General features: G+C 38.5%; 2 protein-coding genes across 2 annotated transcripts in view; one reads left to right on the top strand and one right to left on the bottom strand.

Moving 5' to 3' along the window:
- Positions 1-457: 457 nt before the first annotated feature.
- Positions 458-11,102, bottom strand: dok1a (docking protein 1a). The gene is made up of 7 exons (XM_042484321.2): positions 10,953-11,102; positions 9,291-9,369; positions 6,462-6,595; positions 6,265-6,375; positions 4,429-4,498; positions 3,655-3,827; positions 458-2,069 (listed from the first exon to the last, which is right to left on the bottom strand). Exons 1-7 carry the CDS (start codon positions 11,007-11,009, stop codon positions 1,137-1,139), a joined length of 1,557 nt encoding a protein of 518 aa, XP_042340255.2. The 5' UTR covers positions 11,010-11,102; the 3' UTR covers positions 458-1,136.
- A 1,373-nt stretch (positions 11,103-12,475) lies between these two features.
- The window catches only part of glra3 (glycine receptor, alpha 3), a 70,204-nt gene continuing 65,114 nt past the window's right edge, over positions 12,476-17,565 (top strand). Inside the window, exon 1 of the mRNA XM_088072954.1 lies at positions 12,476-12,565. The gene's annotated coding sequence lies outside the window, so the exon portion shown is untranslated. The remainder of the gene's footprint in view (positions 12,566-17,565) is intronic.

The raw sequence follows: 17,565 nt of genomic DNA on the forward strand, positions 1-17,565 counted from the left end.
TTATTCTGTCCTGTTAAGAACATATTCATATTCAAACAAAATATTAGTTAGTTAGTTTTGATTATTAGTATTTTTTTATTAAAAACTTATGCAAACAATTTAACTTTTGCAGAACAGCAGCCACTGTGGCCACAGGTGACACTTATGGGATAATGGTAAATACTTAACGTGGTGAAAGCGCAGAAGAATTAGAGAACTGGCATATTAATGTCTTTTAAACAGCAATACTTGTGTGAAATTTGCAAATGTTGTGACAAGTTTGCCTTCATAATCTCAGACTGTTCTCTTCAACCAGGATTCTCTTCATAACCATAACCATAGTCTGATTCCTATGATATCATATGAATTGTTGTGCATTTTTTCGTAGGATATTATATGAACCAGTCTATGAGAATACATTGATGAGCTACTGGTGTCACCAGACACCAGTAGCAGTCAAACCCCTTGGTGCATTGAATTGAGCGAAAGTTCATTTTATTTTTTTAAATTTTATTTTATTGACTTCTCATTTTAAAGAAAATAAAAAAGGTTTCCAGTTACATAGTTCCTTTTATTATACATTGCAAAATATTGTTTGGTTTAGATGAAATGGTTTTGACCATTACATGGTTGTAAAATGGACTTTTAAAAAATGAAATAAAGAGGTGACATTGTGTGTTACAATGTCACTCAGATAGAAAGGGGAGATGGGGGTGCAGGACTTTAAAATACTTTGAATAACACTCTATGAAAGTGACAAATACTGATTTTATCTTCACTATTTACAGAAATATTTACGCTGCAGTATATACAGTTTAATGAGTAACAATCTGACATAAATGAAAAAAATACGTAAAGGCCACATTTATTGTAAACATTCTTATCTGAGTTATTCAGCAGAACAACAAACATATGCAAAAACAAACTTGTTTTTTTCAAAATATTTACAGAATTTTAATATTTGTGCTGTATCAAATTGGGACGTATTACTGCAATACGTGAAAAAAAAAGTTTTGTGGCCTCGGAGGGGATAATAATACTTGTCAGTGCGGGTTGGGGCTGAAGACTAAAAGACTCACATCAACAAAAATATGGTAGTGGGCAGACAGAGTCTCCTTACCTCTGCTCGAGGTGAGGAGTGCCTGCTAGGAGCACAATTAGATGATGCCCAGGTTTTCGTAGATAACATCATCATCCATTGAGTGGTCTGTTGCTTTTATCGTGCTCACACTGGCTGTCAGAGAGGAAGAGGAAGGAGAGGAAGAGGGGCTGGTGTTGGCAGATGACGGAGTTTTTTTGCAGACTTGAGCATAAAGGTGGGCGAACTGGTCTGGTTCGCTTTCTTTTTTAAGAGACACTTCCTCTTTCCGGATCACAGGTTCAGTATAAATGGGTTCATCATCTCTAAAACGCTTGATTTTTACTTTGCTCTGAGTTTGTTTACTCTGGACTGGACTGATTTTGTCGTACACCTCCGAGTAGTCTGAATCTGGGTGATTGATATTGAAGGAAGGATGTGCAGCAGAGGAGTTAGGAGTGGTAGTGACAGAGTCCTTTGAGCCGGGGGGTTTGAGCGGGAGAACACATAAAGGGTCGACATACAGAGCCATGGTTGGCTGCGGTTTTGATACAGATTGGATGCAATCAGCTGGGTCAGCATATACAGCTTCTGATTGGCCGGGGAGATGACCTCCAGAGCGGCTGTCATGTGTGGGGACCAGAGGGAGAGGCATGAGGGTGATGGGAGCTGGCTGCACTGATACACTCTCTGATGAACCAACCAAATCTTCCTGAGCATGTGCGCTCTCTTCTACAGCAGCAGATTTACTCTCCTGTGTCCTCAGTTTGTTCTGCAGAATGGCAGCAATACTGGTCACATCTGGTATTTTGGGGAGCGGTGAATGAGCCTGTATGTTGGGTATGATAACCTTCTCACTGTCTTGGTTTTGATTGCCTGAAATGACGGCTGAAGTCTTCCGTTTGATGGTACTCTGAATCAGTAAGAATATTTTCTCTGCCTGCTGTGTCTCAAAGGTGAACACTCCAGGACCAGAGTCACAGCGTCGACCTGCTTCGATGGTTAAGGCCATCTGGTAAGAAAACACAAAGAGGCACATGCACGTGTTCACGTCAGCAAAAATGTGTAAAAATTAGGGCTGTAAGTTTTAACACGTTAACAATGCAATTAATGTCCATCCATAATGCATTATTTTTTTCAAAATTGTGTTAATCGCTGGTCAGCATTTCTATTTTTAGGAGGCTGTACCAGGCTAAGTTTTAAAGCTACAGTAGGCAGGTGTTACTACACCACATCCCTCTTCAAAAGTTGAGTGGATCATCCAGAAGTTTTGAATCCACAATTCCTCTATGGAATCGTGGACTATCACCTCCCAGAAATCCCTCATACGTTGCCTTTTCTATTATCCCTAGCATAACATGTCTATGTCAACTTCGATTGGAAATAATGACAACTAGTGCAGTGGCTGCAATAGAAATAAACCTGCTAATGTTTTGAACATCCATCACCATGCTTCTTGGAATGATATAGAGGAACTGCAATTTTTTCGACATTTTGAAAATATCGCTTAAGTTTAGCACAAATCTGTAATGGACACATGCCTAGTGATGATACTGGTATCATCTGAAACTAGAAGACCTAAAGAATTCAGATACTGGGGTCCATTGACCTCTGACCTCAACATATCTGAATGAAAATAGAGTGGTAGTAAAGAGTCCTAAAACACGGAAATCCGTTAGTCTTTTAGCACGTCCAGTTCCCTCATCTTAAAGTCTATGGGGTTTTTGAATGAGTTTTTGGTAAAATGCCTTAAATAAGGTCTGTGGTTAACACAGGCTAAATGTATTTAGACGTTTTGTTCTGCAACATAAAATACGTCCACTTAAACATAATTTTTGAACTGTTAAGGTTTTACTCAGCTAAAAAAGGCGATTGCTGACAAGTGGCTAAATGGGACTACAGTGTTTGTCGGGGACGTTGCACGTCATCACAGCGGCCACAGAAACTCATTAAACCCACTCCTCCGCCTTTACAGCTTTACAGAGTCGCACCTGAACTAGTAGATTTATCTGTTTATAATATATTTTCGATTGTATTTTAACGTATTTTTACAGTGTTTGTAGTTTTGACTTTTAAGTCGTGCACCTACAATGTAGTTCGTGTATAGCCTACAAAAGCTTTTTGCTTCTGGCAATTTCACTTCAAAACACACAAAAGTGGTGTTCATCAGTGAAGATTATCATGCTGAACAAAACAAGTAAGTCTCATAAACTTGTGGTCGTCAGAGAGCCTATTTTTGGCAATAACCGAAAATCTTATTCAAAAATCCCGTAAGGTTTTTGATGAGGGAACCAGTGCAATGCTAATTTCCTGGTTGACCTACAAAAATATGTCATCCTTTCACCTGTGATTTAATTTCTTATCAAGACAATGTGGTAAGAATTGCTTTACGTTGTCAATATGAACTTCATCACTCTTTTGTAATGCAAAATAATGGAACTGTAAACATGTGGCTAAAATACTGTATATGATTAATAGTGATTTACTATTGAAATCCTGCAGTTAATCAAAGAAAAATGTATCGTTTGACAGCCTTAATAAAAATGCATGAGCATTTAAAGGGAAATTTGGAATGCTCATTATACTGAAAACCTTACCTTGTCATTTCCATATCGTCTTAGCAGTTCGTATGGCCATTCTCTAACAATGTTCTTCTTCTGTGTTTCTTTCAGCAGCAGCGCCTCCTGCCCAACCTGCAGCCAGTATGACCCTTTCAGGCCACAGCGTGTCGCTGCGTCCGTCCTCTGAACCACCACCCAGAACTCTGAGGCTGGAGGGAGCAAAGATAATATTCTTTGTCATTACTGAACAAATAAAACAACTTGCAGTTTAACAAAGTCAAAACCTTTTTCAGTCCCGTAAAGCAACTCCAGTCCCAAACCTCTCCTTGAGTACCATTTGTCCTGCATGTTTTAGATATCTCCCTGCTCTGGCACAGCTGATTAAAATGATCAACTCATTATGAACTCTTGAAGCAGCTTAATAACAAGATAACATAAAAAAAAAATCTTATATCAAGTTACCAGGGTAATTCCTGCTCTTTATCATTTGTTCACAATGTCCTAATTACTCATACCTTTACCAAAATATGTGTAATGATATAGATCCAGTTTGTCTCAGGGCTTGTAAACAGTTTAGATTTGTTGCAAGCATTTACATTTGCTTATATGCTGGCTGAAATGACATCAAGGACAGGTGTGTGTTGAGTACACTGACATAAAAGAGTGTTGTTGAGCTTAATTAGCTGCTCTTCTTTTACATCCACCACATTCAAAAGTAAGTGTTACAATAATAGAGGGAAAACGATGGCAGCCGGTGAAAACTGGAGAAAAATAATGAAGAAGAGGAGAGTTTAGGAACAGAGGATTTACCATCATCTGCAGAGGCATATATCTGGTTCTCTTCCATTTGAGGCTGATTCGATCCTGAGGAGACATCTCTCTGAGAGGAAGGAGAGGAGAGGGAAGCACAGAGTTGTTAAATCATGTTAGAAAAAAAAAGCCTGTGGACCACATACTGTATAAAAACTGATTTATATACTGGATACAAAATGTGCTGCCTACTTATGACCTATTTGCCTGAAATAACATTTGACCTATTGCCATGAGTCAATCACATTTCGTGTGGCTACACAACGCACTCGGACATACTGCTCGCAAACATCAATAGAGAAGCTTTAGAAATTTTGATTTTCCTATTTAAATTTACGCAGTTATAACTTTAAAAAATGGTCAAACAATATGCACTGGGTAAATGCAACAGTGATACGAGGCGTCCTGAGAAGCTAAAGAATGCAGTGTATTTTTTCTCGTTCCCTAAACGGCACATAAATAGAGCAAAGCGTCTCCTTTGGATTAAGATCAACGTAAAGAACAAGGATGTCTACATTTGTTCGAAGGTAAGGCAGCATAGTGTTAGTAAAATACGCTTCAAAGTGTCAAGTATAACCTGAAACATTATGCCAGCAACATCGTGTCACGTAACCTTGCAGCAAACTTTGCATGGTCACGTTAGCTTACGTTAGCTAATAGCCACTAATGTTATTGCCAACTTCAGCTTTGCGACATTAGCTCATCATGATATCTATTCAACTTAGTCTTTGTATTTTTGTTCGGACATTAGCGTTAACTGTTGCAAAAGGTTGTAGTTAAAGCCCACCCAACTGAAAACCTTTAACTTAGCTGTAACATTACAACAAAAAGAAAAGGCTGGCTAACGCTAACACCATGGCATAGTGTAGACAATTTTGAGTTTCTGTGTGAAATAATGAGCGTTTGTCCTAAAAAGTTGTGTATAGCATCTTTGGATATGTCTTTGACACTGATGGCCACTATTGTTAGTTTAGGCAGCGTGACACAGTTTTTGCCAACTTGGCGACATTGTCACTATATCCAGCGACTTTTCAGACCCCCTTCGCAACTTAATTAGTCAAAAGCGACCAGCGACAAATCTAGTGACTTTCTGGTCATTTGGGGAATGATTTTGTTGACAAAGCTCTGCAAAAAGCATCTAACGTATCCCGTTCTGCGTATCACGTTACAGCTGAGCTCACGAGAGCCGATTACAGCGAGGGCGACTGCCGTCTCGTCCTCCTCACCACCCACACATCACTCACGTGGCCAGTCTGACCAGCAGCCCTGCAAATGAATCACACCTGCACAGCTTACGACCAATCACAGACAATGATTTTCTGCAGTTACAGCAGAGAAGGTATGTTTTTGTTAAAATATTCACTCTTTTTTAGTTTAACACCCCAAAATCACTCACACAGTTGTCTCTGTTTCAGTCAGTCTCACTCACACACTTGTCCCTCTCCTCGTTCCTCTGGCCAAATGTAATCTACAAGACCAGGTTTTGATATTGCTCTACATTCATTAGGTTACTAAAGAAGAAAAGAAAAAAAGCTAACGTTATTGTTATATGGCAACAAATTTTTAAAAAAAAGTAAATGGTTTGTGAGTTACTTGGTCGGCCTTTTCTATCAATTTTGCCTCTCTCAGAATTTCATATTATGCAAATTAATTGATTACGTCATCTAGCTACTTCTCACAACTTTTGGGAGACCCAGTAGCTACTTCCCCTTACACAGGAGTTGGCAACACTGGCATGACGACTGTTTGTCATAGTGACACAAGGGGGCGGATAACGATAGGTACCAACAGTACTAATAGTTAATACTGTTCATTTGATTTCTGTTTCCGTCTCACCTGAAACGTGTTGTGACACAGTTTTTCCACCCACTCCACACAGTCGTCTTTGTGCGCAGCAAACACCATCGTCCTGTCCCGCGTCTCCACGCAAAATGCAGACATGTTGTCCTGCAAACATCACATACACCAGCTCTTAGTTTTTAATCAACTTTCACTGATACATGCAAACATGATAAACAACCATGGAGGCTGACCATGGGGCAGGCCTCAGCGTTCGGGGGGAGTCTGAGGACACTGATGAGCTCGGACAGTCGGACCACCTTCAGCTTTCTGTCCACATGAGGCTGGTAGTGTCTCCTGACCACATGATCACCTCCGGCACCACCACCTGGAGGAGACATAATAAAAGAACAGACACAGGATTGTTATATCAATATTAATTTTAGAGTAAATCAAAGACACAATCTTTCAATCATTCCACACAAAAGGTTGATGAAAAAATATAGATTTAAAAAAACATTTTTTTGCTCCTTTTAAGAGCCTAAATGTATCATATGGACCTGTAACGTACCAAAATCATTCACTGACTCTTTGTAATCTGAGCAAATTGACTTAATTTCTTTCAAAAATATGGGAAGAAGGCAATGGCAATGAAAGAATAGATGACCCCAAAATTAGCAAGAAATACACAAAAAATAATAGCTAAGCAAAGAGCAAGCAAGGCGAGCATCTGCACTATATCAAAGTAGGATTTAGGTAAATATCTCAGTTGTTCACAGTTCAGCTGGGCACTTACTCTTCCTGCTTGGTCTTGCTTTAAAGCGTTGAAATAAGAGAGAATGACTCATGGGAACAATGTACCTGAAGTGCATAGCTTGCTAAAATGCAATGTAATGTCTTTATTCCAAAATGCTGATTCTTACTGATAATGCTAAAGTCCACCCTCAGGGAAAACCCTGTGTTTTCTCAATGCAACTTCAAACACTCCTGCACCACCACGCTGCTACTTAGCAAACACTTTGAACTCCGTCACACTTTGGACTTTAGGCACATGTATGACTCATGAATAATTTTTTTAACAATATCTGTATTTTAAAAGGTTTAGACAGACTTAACGTGACCCAAGAGGAACTCTCATAACCAACACAGTGGTTAATCGTGGTGTGCTCTCACAGGCCTGTCAGCTCTTATTGAGTCCTGCTGTTTTTCTAGTTGTTTGTTTTGTTGCCACGTTGTGCCATGTGTTGTCGCTTTTCAATGTACGCTATTCTGTTGTAGTTATAATTCTAAAACTCGATTCCATGTTTCTCTTTTGTCCTTATATTATTAGATACATAGACTATACGCAATATGTGCACAAATAAAGCCTGCACACGTCATCAGACAAAAACTGCAGAGGAGCTGCATCATGCAGATGATTCTGCTGAGCTTACATAACACTGTGACCAATTCTGGGCTTCATTTAAGCTGTCAAACTCTCCGCTCTTGTTCTGCTGCTGCTGCTCGCCCTGCTGTTATATACATGTCACACACATCCAGCACCACCACCCAGCATCCACCTGTGGGCTACTTCCTTATGATTCTCTGTGACAGGGGCTGTCCTCTCTCCCTGCTCATGTGGTTTTGTTTTGTGTGGCTTTTGTTTGGCGTCCCAGGGAGTGATATAAACAAGTTGTTCTATGCAACTCCTGAAAAACATATCACACTTTTGGGCCTAAAGACAGCTTAGGATTCACATTAGGCGGATGTCACTAAAATGTTTGATTGAAGTTTGATATTATTTGAAAATTGTAGCATTTTCCTCATTCAGCAGGGAATCAAACAATCAAGGTCATTTTTATTGAGTCTATAAAAGAAAAAGTTAAATCCAAACCCCTACAATAATTGACTGTTTAAAGAATTTTGTACTCAAAGATAACTAAAAGGGGGGTAAATGCAGTGTTGGATAAAGCCATGTTCTTTTGCTGGTGACCTTTTATGCGAGCCCTGACAACCCAGGCCAGGAAACATAAATTGTTTTTTTTTACAGCTTGGGTCACATTTTGGTAGTTTTGGTCATGCCTATCAGTAAAACATTTGTACTAACAATAAACTCAAGCAGTCTGGACATGGTCCTCAACATGGGGTTGGCTACGCCAGCAGCAAACGACTAATGCTGCTTACTTCAAAAACAGTGCTAAACAACAGCAACAGCACTGACAGAGCTAACAGTGTTCATCAGGGGGAACTGGAGAGTGGGTGCTATGCTTCTGCAAGGCCGGCCTCCCGATTTCAGCTGTAACCGTCATATGACCACAGTCCAGAGCAACAATGATGAGCAAGCCAGTGGAATTCACACATTAACTAAAATGCACACACTGCCGTACCACCTTACCACAACAAACCACAGAGAAGCTCGAACAGCACACAAGGAGGTAGCATGACTTAATTCTCAGCCCATTACTTTGCTATATCACACAGTAAACAGAGGTTTGCTGCTATAATATATGTTCTGAATGTCACATACAAAACTAACTTTAATCCACCATTCTTATTATAATTGTGCATCCACACAATTTCCCCTTGCAAAGAGGTAGTTACCTGGGTAAACATGCATACATCTAAGAGAAAGCTATGAAAAGCATGGACACAGTGCTGAAAAAATGCAATAGCAGGGGCAAATGCCAAGCAGACAAAACCTGGTCCAAACATGAGTAGATCTGGGATTGGCTTACTTTTGGTTACAGAACTAACCACAACAGCAGCTGACAAATCTGGCATTGTATGCCTTTAAATCCCCCAAATAAATTTGTGGTTATCTATTATTATCATTATTTTAGACTTTTAGAAAGCGCCTCTTGAACTGCAGAAGACATTATATTACAGTTTCAGTTAACTGAACATCATGCATAAAATCAATTCCCCCTAAACCTCTTTCTGACTGTTGTGTTTGTGTGTTTAACCATGTCTCAATGTTACAAGATCTCAGTTATTATTTACTTGGCGAGTACAAAGTGATAACTGGTTTAAAATAAAACTAAAATGATGACGTCCTGGAGCTTTCTATCATCACACAGAAACAAAAAGTGATAGAAATAGACTACCTCCCATGTCCTGGATCTCCAGTCGACCCACTCCACTGCTGCTGGGAGGAAACAAAGACAACCATACTGGCTTCCATTTCTGAAAATATAGAGAATAAGAAATTGTTAAAAACAGGGAAAATAAATGTTGTTTGAGAAAGCTCAAAATAACACTAGCAATTATTGAGTATAACGGTGTCACCTGCATGAAAATATTTATTTAGTTTATTTGATAGGGACACCACAAATTAACATAATCAGTGAGGTATCTTTGTCACATTTCAAGTTTATGACGCATGACATACTTTGCTTTTCTTACACAAAGTCCACCCACATACACACACACACACACACACACACACACACACTCTGCCCCAAACCAAAACCTTCTCCCTGTGAATGTGATTGACAGTTTCAATCCTCCCATGTGTGACACAGAGGTAAACATTAGTCATATCCTCACTGTGCTTTTCATATGCACAAAAATCCAGAGGAGCGTCAGAAAGTGACGACAAACCATGACGTCACGTCTGACGCAACCTCTTCTTCAAAATAAAAGAGGGAATGCATGGCTTTGTTTGTGAGTTTTACTCAAATTAAGACACACGTAGGGGGGACTGGTTCTGTCCGAGCGAGTTCTCATCTGACGTCATCGAGCCACTCCTACGCTGAAAGCCCTGACAGAGCGTCACTGTTTGACAAGCTTGGAGTGAGAATAGCTGGATATAGTGCTGGTTATGGTCGCTTAGCAAACTCAGATGCAACCTGCTTCTGCACTCATGAAAGCTGGCACAGATCTGACACAATAGATGCACTCTGACCCCACGTTTTACAGGTGGTGAAAGACACTGCATGTGCCCCTAATCTAATACAAGGTACATCATTCTAACAGTACACTTGTTTTCAAAAATTACTTTAATACCTGAAAATAAGCATTTGACTGTTTTGACCCCCCTGAAATCTTGTAGGTGAGGTCAGAAAGGAAGCATTCATACATAAAACTGATCACATGATTCTCATGTCATCCTTTCTTGGTGAAAGCGGTGTTGTTACAACTATCCCTGGTCTCCCCTACTTCACGTTTCATGTAAAGTGTTTAAATTCTGTTCATTTACAACAAGTTTGCAGTAAATTCCAGTGGGTACTTTGCATTTCTGTACCAGTTTCAGGTTATAGGTGTGTTGAGTTAAAAATTAAACTCTGCAGGGAATCCACACAGAATGAGTGTGTGCAGCACTGACTGTCAGTGCAGCACAGGAATGTGCAGTGTGGAAACTGTGCTGTGTTTCAACTTGTTAATTTGGATTCCTGCTCTGGAGTTTCTTTTGAGCAACACACAGAAAGTCTGAGAGCTTTTTCTACCGAAACGACAGCTCACGTCTCACCCCCTCAGCAATCTGTGGAATCTGAATGAAACTGGGACTAAAGATTAACGTGTACAGGTGTTTAATGGTCACCTGCAAATACAAAAAGTACGGAACCATACAGTGTTATAAGCCACAATACGTCATCTTTTTATCTGTCTTTTATACTTACTTATATACCATAGCATCACATGAGGTTGTTTATATATTTTTACCACAGAGCAAATCATCAGCTGTAAAAAACAAGGCTGAACATTTAGTCCGATTTCATACCCCTTACTCACTACTACAGAAAACAGCAAGTCGGTAATGTACTCACCTTGCCAGCTTTGTGTGGTTGCAGGTAAACCTTCCCTGTTTTGCTCTGAGAGTCCATCTGGGAAGCAAATGTACTTCAGTTCTGGCCTTTGGATTCAGAAACACGTATGAAGTTGACTTTTTCTTTTTTTCCTTTGGTGAATAGTAGAGTCGGGGCGTGCCCATGGTGAGACATTCTTGAAATATGATCCTCACCTGATACACAAACACTCACGCACATGTGTAGGTGTGGATGTGATTCTGAAAGTGAAGGGGACAGAGTTCAAGAGTAATTCAGTGCTTTAATTTATGAAGCTGTATACATCTGTATCTACAAATATTTTCATATGTAAACATCAATCAACAGTGATATTTAAAGATTTTAGTGTTTATTTAAAGAAGTTCTCCAGGGTGCGACAGCTTAAGAGCTGTTATCAGCATAAAAGATATATGGTAGGTTAAAAGGCTCTGGCTACAACGACAGATATATTCAGAATGTAGCTATCAGCTACTAAGTGGTCACTGGCAAAACATTAGGTTTCTATAATTTCCAAAAATGTTGTGGTTAATGTGGGGTTATGTTTGGGCAAAATAAAGTAAAATAAAATAAAAGACAATTATGTTTTGGCTTAAAACAGCCATATTTGGTGGCACAACAGCCACTGGAATCGCAGTGAGGACGAGCTAAAAAAACATCCACGTTTCTAGAAACAGAAATGCAACTGGAGACCCAGTGACAGGCCACCAAAAAACAAAAAAACATGTCCATGGGAACAGAAACTCTCTGGATATGCAACAACATGATGCTAAAAAACACCCACATTTTTAAGCAGAAATGCCACTAGAAAGGCAGCAAATGGTCATTAAAAAACACCCAGCGACATTCTGCAAAAACAACAGCCACATTTTGGAACCGAGATGCTCAATATGTCAACGAATAGCCGCTTTTGTTGTTTGTTGATCATAAACAGTTGTCTGCAGCTTGGCATCTATCTGGCCGAGATGTCATATCATCCACCATAATGAGGACTTGTAGTTCAAAGAACACAAATATAAACACCTCATAATCTAATGTAATAAAGAATAGTACAACAGAAAGTTGTTCTTGGTATTTCATCCTTTACATCTAGTAATGCTGCTTTTGAGCATGAATTATGCACTGGGGTATGACACCAGCTGCAGGAAAGGTCACTTCTAAATATACTAAGGAAGTGACTTTACATGCAAAGGGACGAAATGCTGCCATAAATTTAAGCTTCACTAAGAAAGCTTCCTCTTTTCTGAGCAGATAACAGCTGCTGAGGAAGACCAGTGAGGGAAGAATATACAGAAACAAAGCAGAAACAAATTGTATATTGCATTCGTTTTAATAGCAGCAGTCCTGTTATAAATGCAATACACCCTCTATGAAACTTGTAGAAACTTGTTGAAACTTAAAGAACTGTTAAGGCTGTTTAACTGTGTGCCATTGTAAGAAGTTTCTAATGTTCTGTCTAACTCACTTACATATATCCAGTTTGGTTAGCTGGTCCACCTTAAAGGTCAGTCCACCTTAAGTGAACAAGACAATGGGCACCTGGTGTAGCTCATTTATGCTACTCCAGGCTGCAAAGACTCTTCCCTTCTTTCCCTTTGGTGAGTGAATTGGAGGTTTTATTCAAGCTGGGGTTTTTTTGTATTTTATGAGTGTATGCATTAGAGTCCGGTTTGTGGCTGAGAGGGTTGATTATTTGATGTTACAAGCCAAATTTACCCCTGACTACCAGCATACTCTGCATTGTGCTAACTGATGATTAAGTAGTGAATATCTGCTTCTGCCCCAAGTAAGAGCTGATTTAAGCCATTTTTGTGACTGTTGCCTCTATTGCCTGGTTGTGTGTTTGCTGTGTTTGCACCTTGCACCTTATCTTTAGTTTTGGCTGTAGCTCCTCCTGGCATTTTTTTTTTACATGGTGTTTGCTATTATCACCAACAAGTTTGTTCTTTATTCCTTGTTTTTAGTTGTTATATTTATGAACATCACAGTTTGTAATTCTAGAAACCTTTTCTCTGCTGTCTGTTTTTGTTGTATGGGTTAAAATGACTGAGATGGTCCAAGTCCTCAGCTCCTGCTCACACATATGCAGGAGCAAGACACAACATACACCATGTTTTTCCTGTGTAATGTGTGCTTGTGCTGTATAGATGGCAATAGAGAGCAGCTGGAGGGCAAAAGACCAAACAGGCTGTAAACCTCCTCACTTTAAAAGATGAATATGAATTATTTCACTGTTGTTTTTTTTTGTTTTGTTTAGTTTAGTTTAGGTTTTTTTTTTACATCTAGTCAACAAGTCATCCAATTGAAATACCACGATGGACTTTTTGTCCGATACAATGCAACACAGATGAGTTTTCTGATCTGATAGTAACAGGACAACATTATTTGTCTGTTTGTCCATAACCACAAATCCCTTCTGGAAAGTATCTGGTTCTATAAATTAAATTAAAGTCTAGGCCCAAAATCCGGTTAGGTTTAGGAAAAGATCAGGATTTGGCTTAAGATGAGTACTTTGTTAAGGATATTGAACCATCCAGTGGTGGAAAAAGAATTCAGATTCAGATTCAGATTCCTTTGCTTAAGTAATATTACTAATACCACACTGTAAAAATTTACAGTGTTTACACAAGTAAAAGTCCTGCATTGAAATTTTTACATAAATGTAGGTACATTCAGTAAAAAATATTTATTAAAGGAAAATATATATTGTGTAAAACTATAAAAAAAAAACAACCAAAAACTAAAAATTACTTTAATTTTGTTTTTTTTAATAAAACCACCCAAAAATCTCAAAATAAAATTAAAATATAGACAAAAACACCACAACATTCAAAAATATTAAAGAAAACAAAAATAACACACACCCATAAAACTCAAAATTATTTTTAAAAAGGAATAAAAACACAACCAAAATAAAAAAAAATCTATATTTTAATGGGTAGTGAGATCGTAGAATGTTGACTTTGAGACAGGAAACGCACAGCTGTCTCTTGTGTGACAGTCCGACTTTTTTTTTAACCTTTACCTCCTCCTTCGTGGCCTTTGTCGATCTACAATAACACTGTGTGATTTAGTCCGTGGCTCGTGTAACACAGCTGCTAGAGGAGGCATTCGCTGAAACGACGGATGCTTTCTGTGATGTTTGTATTTTGAGGACAGCTTCTGTTTAACATATGAGGAAAATACCTCTTATCGGCACACATTTCCTGCTGAGGAGGTGAAGGACATGGGGCTCTGAGTTGACAGCTGTGATAGAATTTGTTTACAGTCAAACCTTTTATCCTAATTTACTGCGACCTGCAGTATTGACGGAGCACCAGCAATCAGGTCAAATAATCAATTGAAATGCATGAATATTGATCCAGTCCTCCCAAACTGGCAATTTTTTATCTAGGGATCTATAAATCGGTGTGATTTGTGTGGGGTCTGTGTCTCCACAAGGACATGTGTCCTGACTCGTGTGACAGGCTCTCTCTTTTTCAGCTCAATATTTAGGGTTAGTGGTCACAAATTGCAATCAAGAGGTTAAGAGGCCAGCAAGCTGAACTCCAGCAGGCTCAAACATTCAACTTCTTTCCTGCAGAAGCAAAGCACTGCTCTTGAGTTCAGGACCAGTCATGCTGCAATAGATGTGCATACAAAAGAATAAATTCAAAAATGTATTGGCCCACCTCAGCCATTCTGCACTGCTACTGTACTACCACCTTTGAATTATAAGGTTTTATCTGCAATATGAGTGGTTTTGAGATGTTGAGTTCTAAAGTTTTTGCATTGATTCAGCAAATTGTCTGCATCCAAACAGTTCCTTAGGGTTTTTTTTTTTAAAATAAAAATAACAAAATAAAAATGTGCTAATTACAGCAATACAGTAAAACTAGAGTTTTACTATACTATATTACTATACTACACTACACTACTATAGTATGCATGGAAATATAAAACAATGCATTGTGCTACAATATTTAACAATAGTATGTAAAATATTAGAAACATAAAATATGTACTTTAAGGTAAGGTCGGTCCTACCCATGAAGTTACAATTAGGATGTTATCATTTTCTAAAAATAAAACTTAACTGCATGTAAACAAAATATGTATCATTCATGTCTTTTGACTAATAGTAACTGTGAGATTTTTTTTTTCTGACCGGTAATATTATTTGTCTTTGCCACTTGGTGGCAGTGAAAACAAGCAGCAAAGACAGCACTGTTATTATCACCTTTTAGAGCTGTGTTTTAAGTCACCTAACAAAAGCAGCAAATCCAGTATTCAGTCTCCTTTTAGCTCTGCTTTTGTCTTTGTCAACTACCGAGGATAATATTTGGCAAATTACAAACAGTGAAGATGCAGGCCGTAAAAACTAATCAATGAGCTGAGAACGATTCAGACAAAGTGCAGAGTACCATTTCTCAAGAAGAGAGGCACCCTCCACATCACTCATACTGTAGTCGATTTATCTACTGTTAACATAAAAGCATTGATTAGTGCGCAGGGTGACATGTGCGTGACATGTTTGTTTCAGTGTTTTGAGGTTCAGGTAGGAATCTACACAGACCTACGGACTTCATACTTCTCACCATAACAAACCGATAAAAACACTTTCAGTCTGGGTCATGTGGTCCCAGAAAGATCTTCCTCTCATTAGTGATAAATCTCAATCCTGCATATTCTTGCTGACAGATTGACTTTTTCTGTGCCAGGGAATTACAGTGGTGTTGATTTGCACAATTACTGCACCAGGGTAATTAGGGTCATTTTACCTTATGGCATTCTTTGTTCGTATTACCGTCTTGGTGACCTCTTGATGTATCATGCTTAATTACAAAAGCATATCACTATACATGCACATCGAATACAGCAGCACATCTGTGGCAGCACTATTTCTAACCAGTATGCTGACAGTTAACTGCCACAGGGGAGGGGGCTGATCAGGCTGGGCCTTAAATCTATCGTGCAAGTCAGCATGGACTAAGCAGTCTCTTAAATCACCGTCCCGTTTTGACACACCTAAAAAAAAATAAAAAAAAGGCTAATTCAGAGTCTGACTGCTGAAAGTGCCACTTGTGCTTAAAAGCAGATTTGATGGCATGAGAGTGAGCAGAATAAGTGATAATGTGAGAAACTCTTACTCTTTCTGCTTGCTGACTTTTTAAAGATCAGTGCAGAATTTATTTCAGTGTCAACTTTTGCCCTCATCAATAAAAGAGGACAGAGGAGAGAAGAAATGCGAGTCAGTTGAAGAGATTTTTGTTTGGTGTGGCAGATCATTCACAGTGAATTAATAAAACTAGCGTGACTGACATTCTAATTCTGATTTTGATGGGTTTTTATTAGGATCTGGGGCCGCAGGGTTATATATGAAATAAAATCTCAAATGACATGAGCGCTCTGACTGGAAGCTACTTGATAAAGGTTATTTAACCCTATGAAACCTGGTTCGACATCAGTTTTCTAGTGCTGCATATAGATGCCTTTCAGAACCATGACATGAAATGTCGCAGAAACTGTTTAAAAAGAAATTGTGAAAGGTACCAAAAATGGCCTTAAAGTTATCTTTAATATATCGAGAGAAACTCATCAGAATAACTGAGTAAAATCAAGCAAACTATATTTCTTATACATAATTATATATTTCAAATTTGGTTAAAGAAAACAAATATTATTATTTATTTATTTTATTTTATTACTTTTTCATGTCATTGCCTGTTTTTGTTTATTTGTTTTATTTATGTTTCTGTTTTATGCTAATTTCAGGTAATTTTCTTGTACATTTTTTGTTTTTTTTTTCTTTTCTTGCTATTTTTTGAGTCATTTTTTGTTCAGAAATTTGCTAAAAAAAAAAAGAGAGAGAGAGAGAAATGACGATAAAATGACCTGGAAGTTAGCTTTAAAATAGAGAGGGAGAATCATTTGAAAATGATCACATAATTAGAAAAAAAATACATTTTAAAACTATATTTCCAATTATTGTAATTATATATTTAAAATCATTATTATCTTTTCTGTTCTTTTGTGCTAATTTAAAGTCATTTTCTTGTAGAGTTTTGCTTTTTTATTCTGCTAAATTTTGGTCATTTCTTGTTCAGTTATTCATTGCCCTTTTTTCTTGATTTTGTGGGAAATCAAGCCAAATTGCTCGGGTTCAGGGGGTTAAATCCCTTTATCATCGGCATTTACACTGCTACCTGGATTTATATACTTGCCATCTTACTATTTGTCTATACAGTAACTCCACCGTGAAGTAATGTAACCACTAACGATGGCTGTTTATGAACGTAGAGTGTTAATGAAGTGTTGGCATCATGCTCAGCTCCAGCAGCTGTGAGGGGGCAAAGAGAATGAAGGAGAGAGAGAAACCACAGGGCAACACACTGCAGAGCAAAGGAGCGTGCTCGTGAGAGGGAGGCATAACCTACTATTTGTTCAACATTTCACTGTCAGCTGGAGAATGGCCCAAATGAGGGTCATCCTTCCCTCAGAGGAAGGTCACCTCTATAGACCCCCCCACACACACTATGTGCATGAAGAGCCTGCTGTTTGGTATATGTGTGTCTAACATATCATGGGTAATGATGGCTGGCACAGAAAAGCCAGAAAC

Source organism: Plectropomus leopardus, chromosome 3, assembly GCF_026936395.1.
Source record: "Plectropomus leopardus strain MGB_pleo_1.0 chromosome 3, ASM2693639v1, whole genome shotgun sequence".
NCBI lineage: Eukaryota > Metazoa > Chordata > Actinopteri > Perciformes > Serranidae > Plectropomus > Plectropomus leopardus.

What these genes read in the sequence shown, in the direction of transcription:
- dok1a (XM_042484321.2), bottom strand. Translation starts at nt 11,009, where the DNA reads ATGGACTCTCAGAGCAAAACAGGGAAGGTTTACCTGCAACCACACAAA. An exon ending in AACCACACAAAGCTGGCAAG is followed by an intron (nt 9,370 to 10,952) that starts GTGAGTACATTA and finishes CTATATTTTCAG; the next exon opens with AAATGGAAGCCAGTATGGTT. An exon ending in ACGCTGAGGCCTGCCCCATG is followed by an intron (nt 6,376 to 6,461) that starts GTCAGCCTCCAT and finishes TGATGTTTGCAG; the next exon opens with GACAACATGTCTGCATTTTG.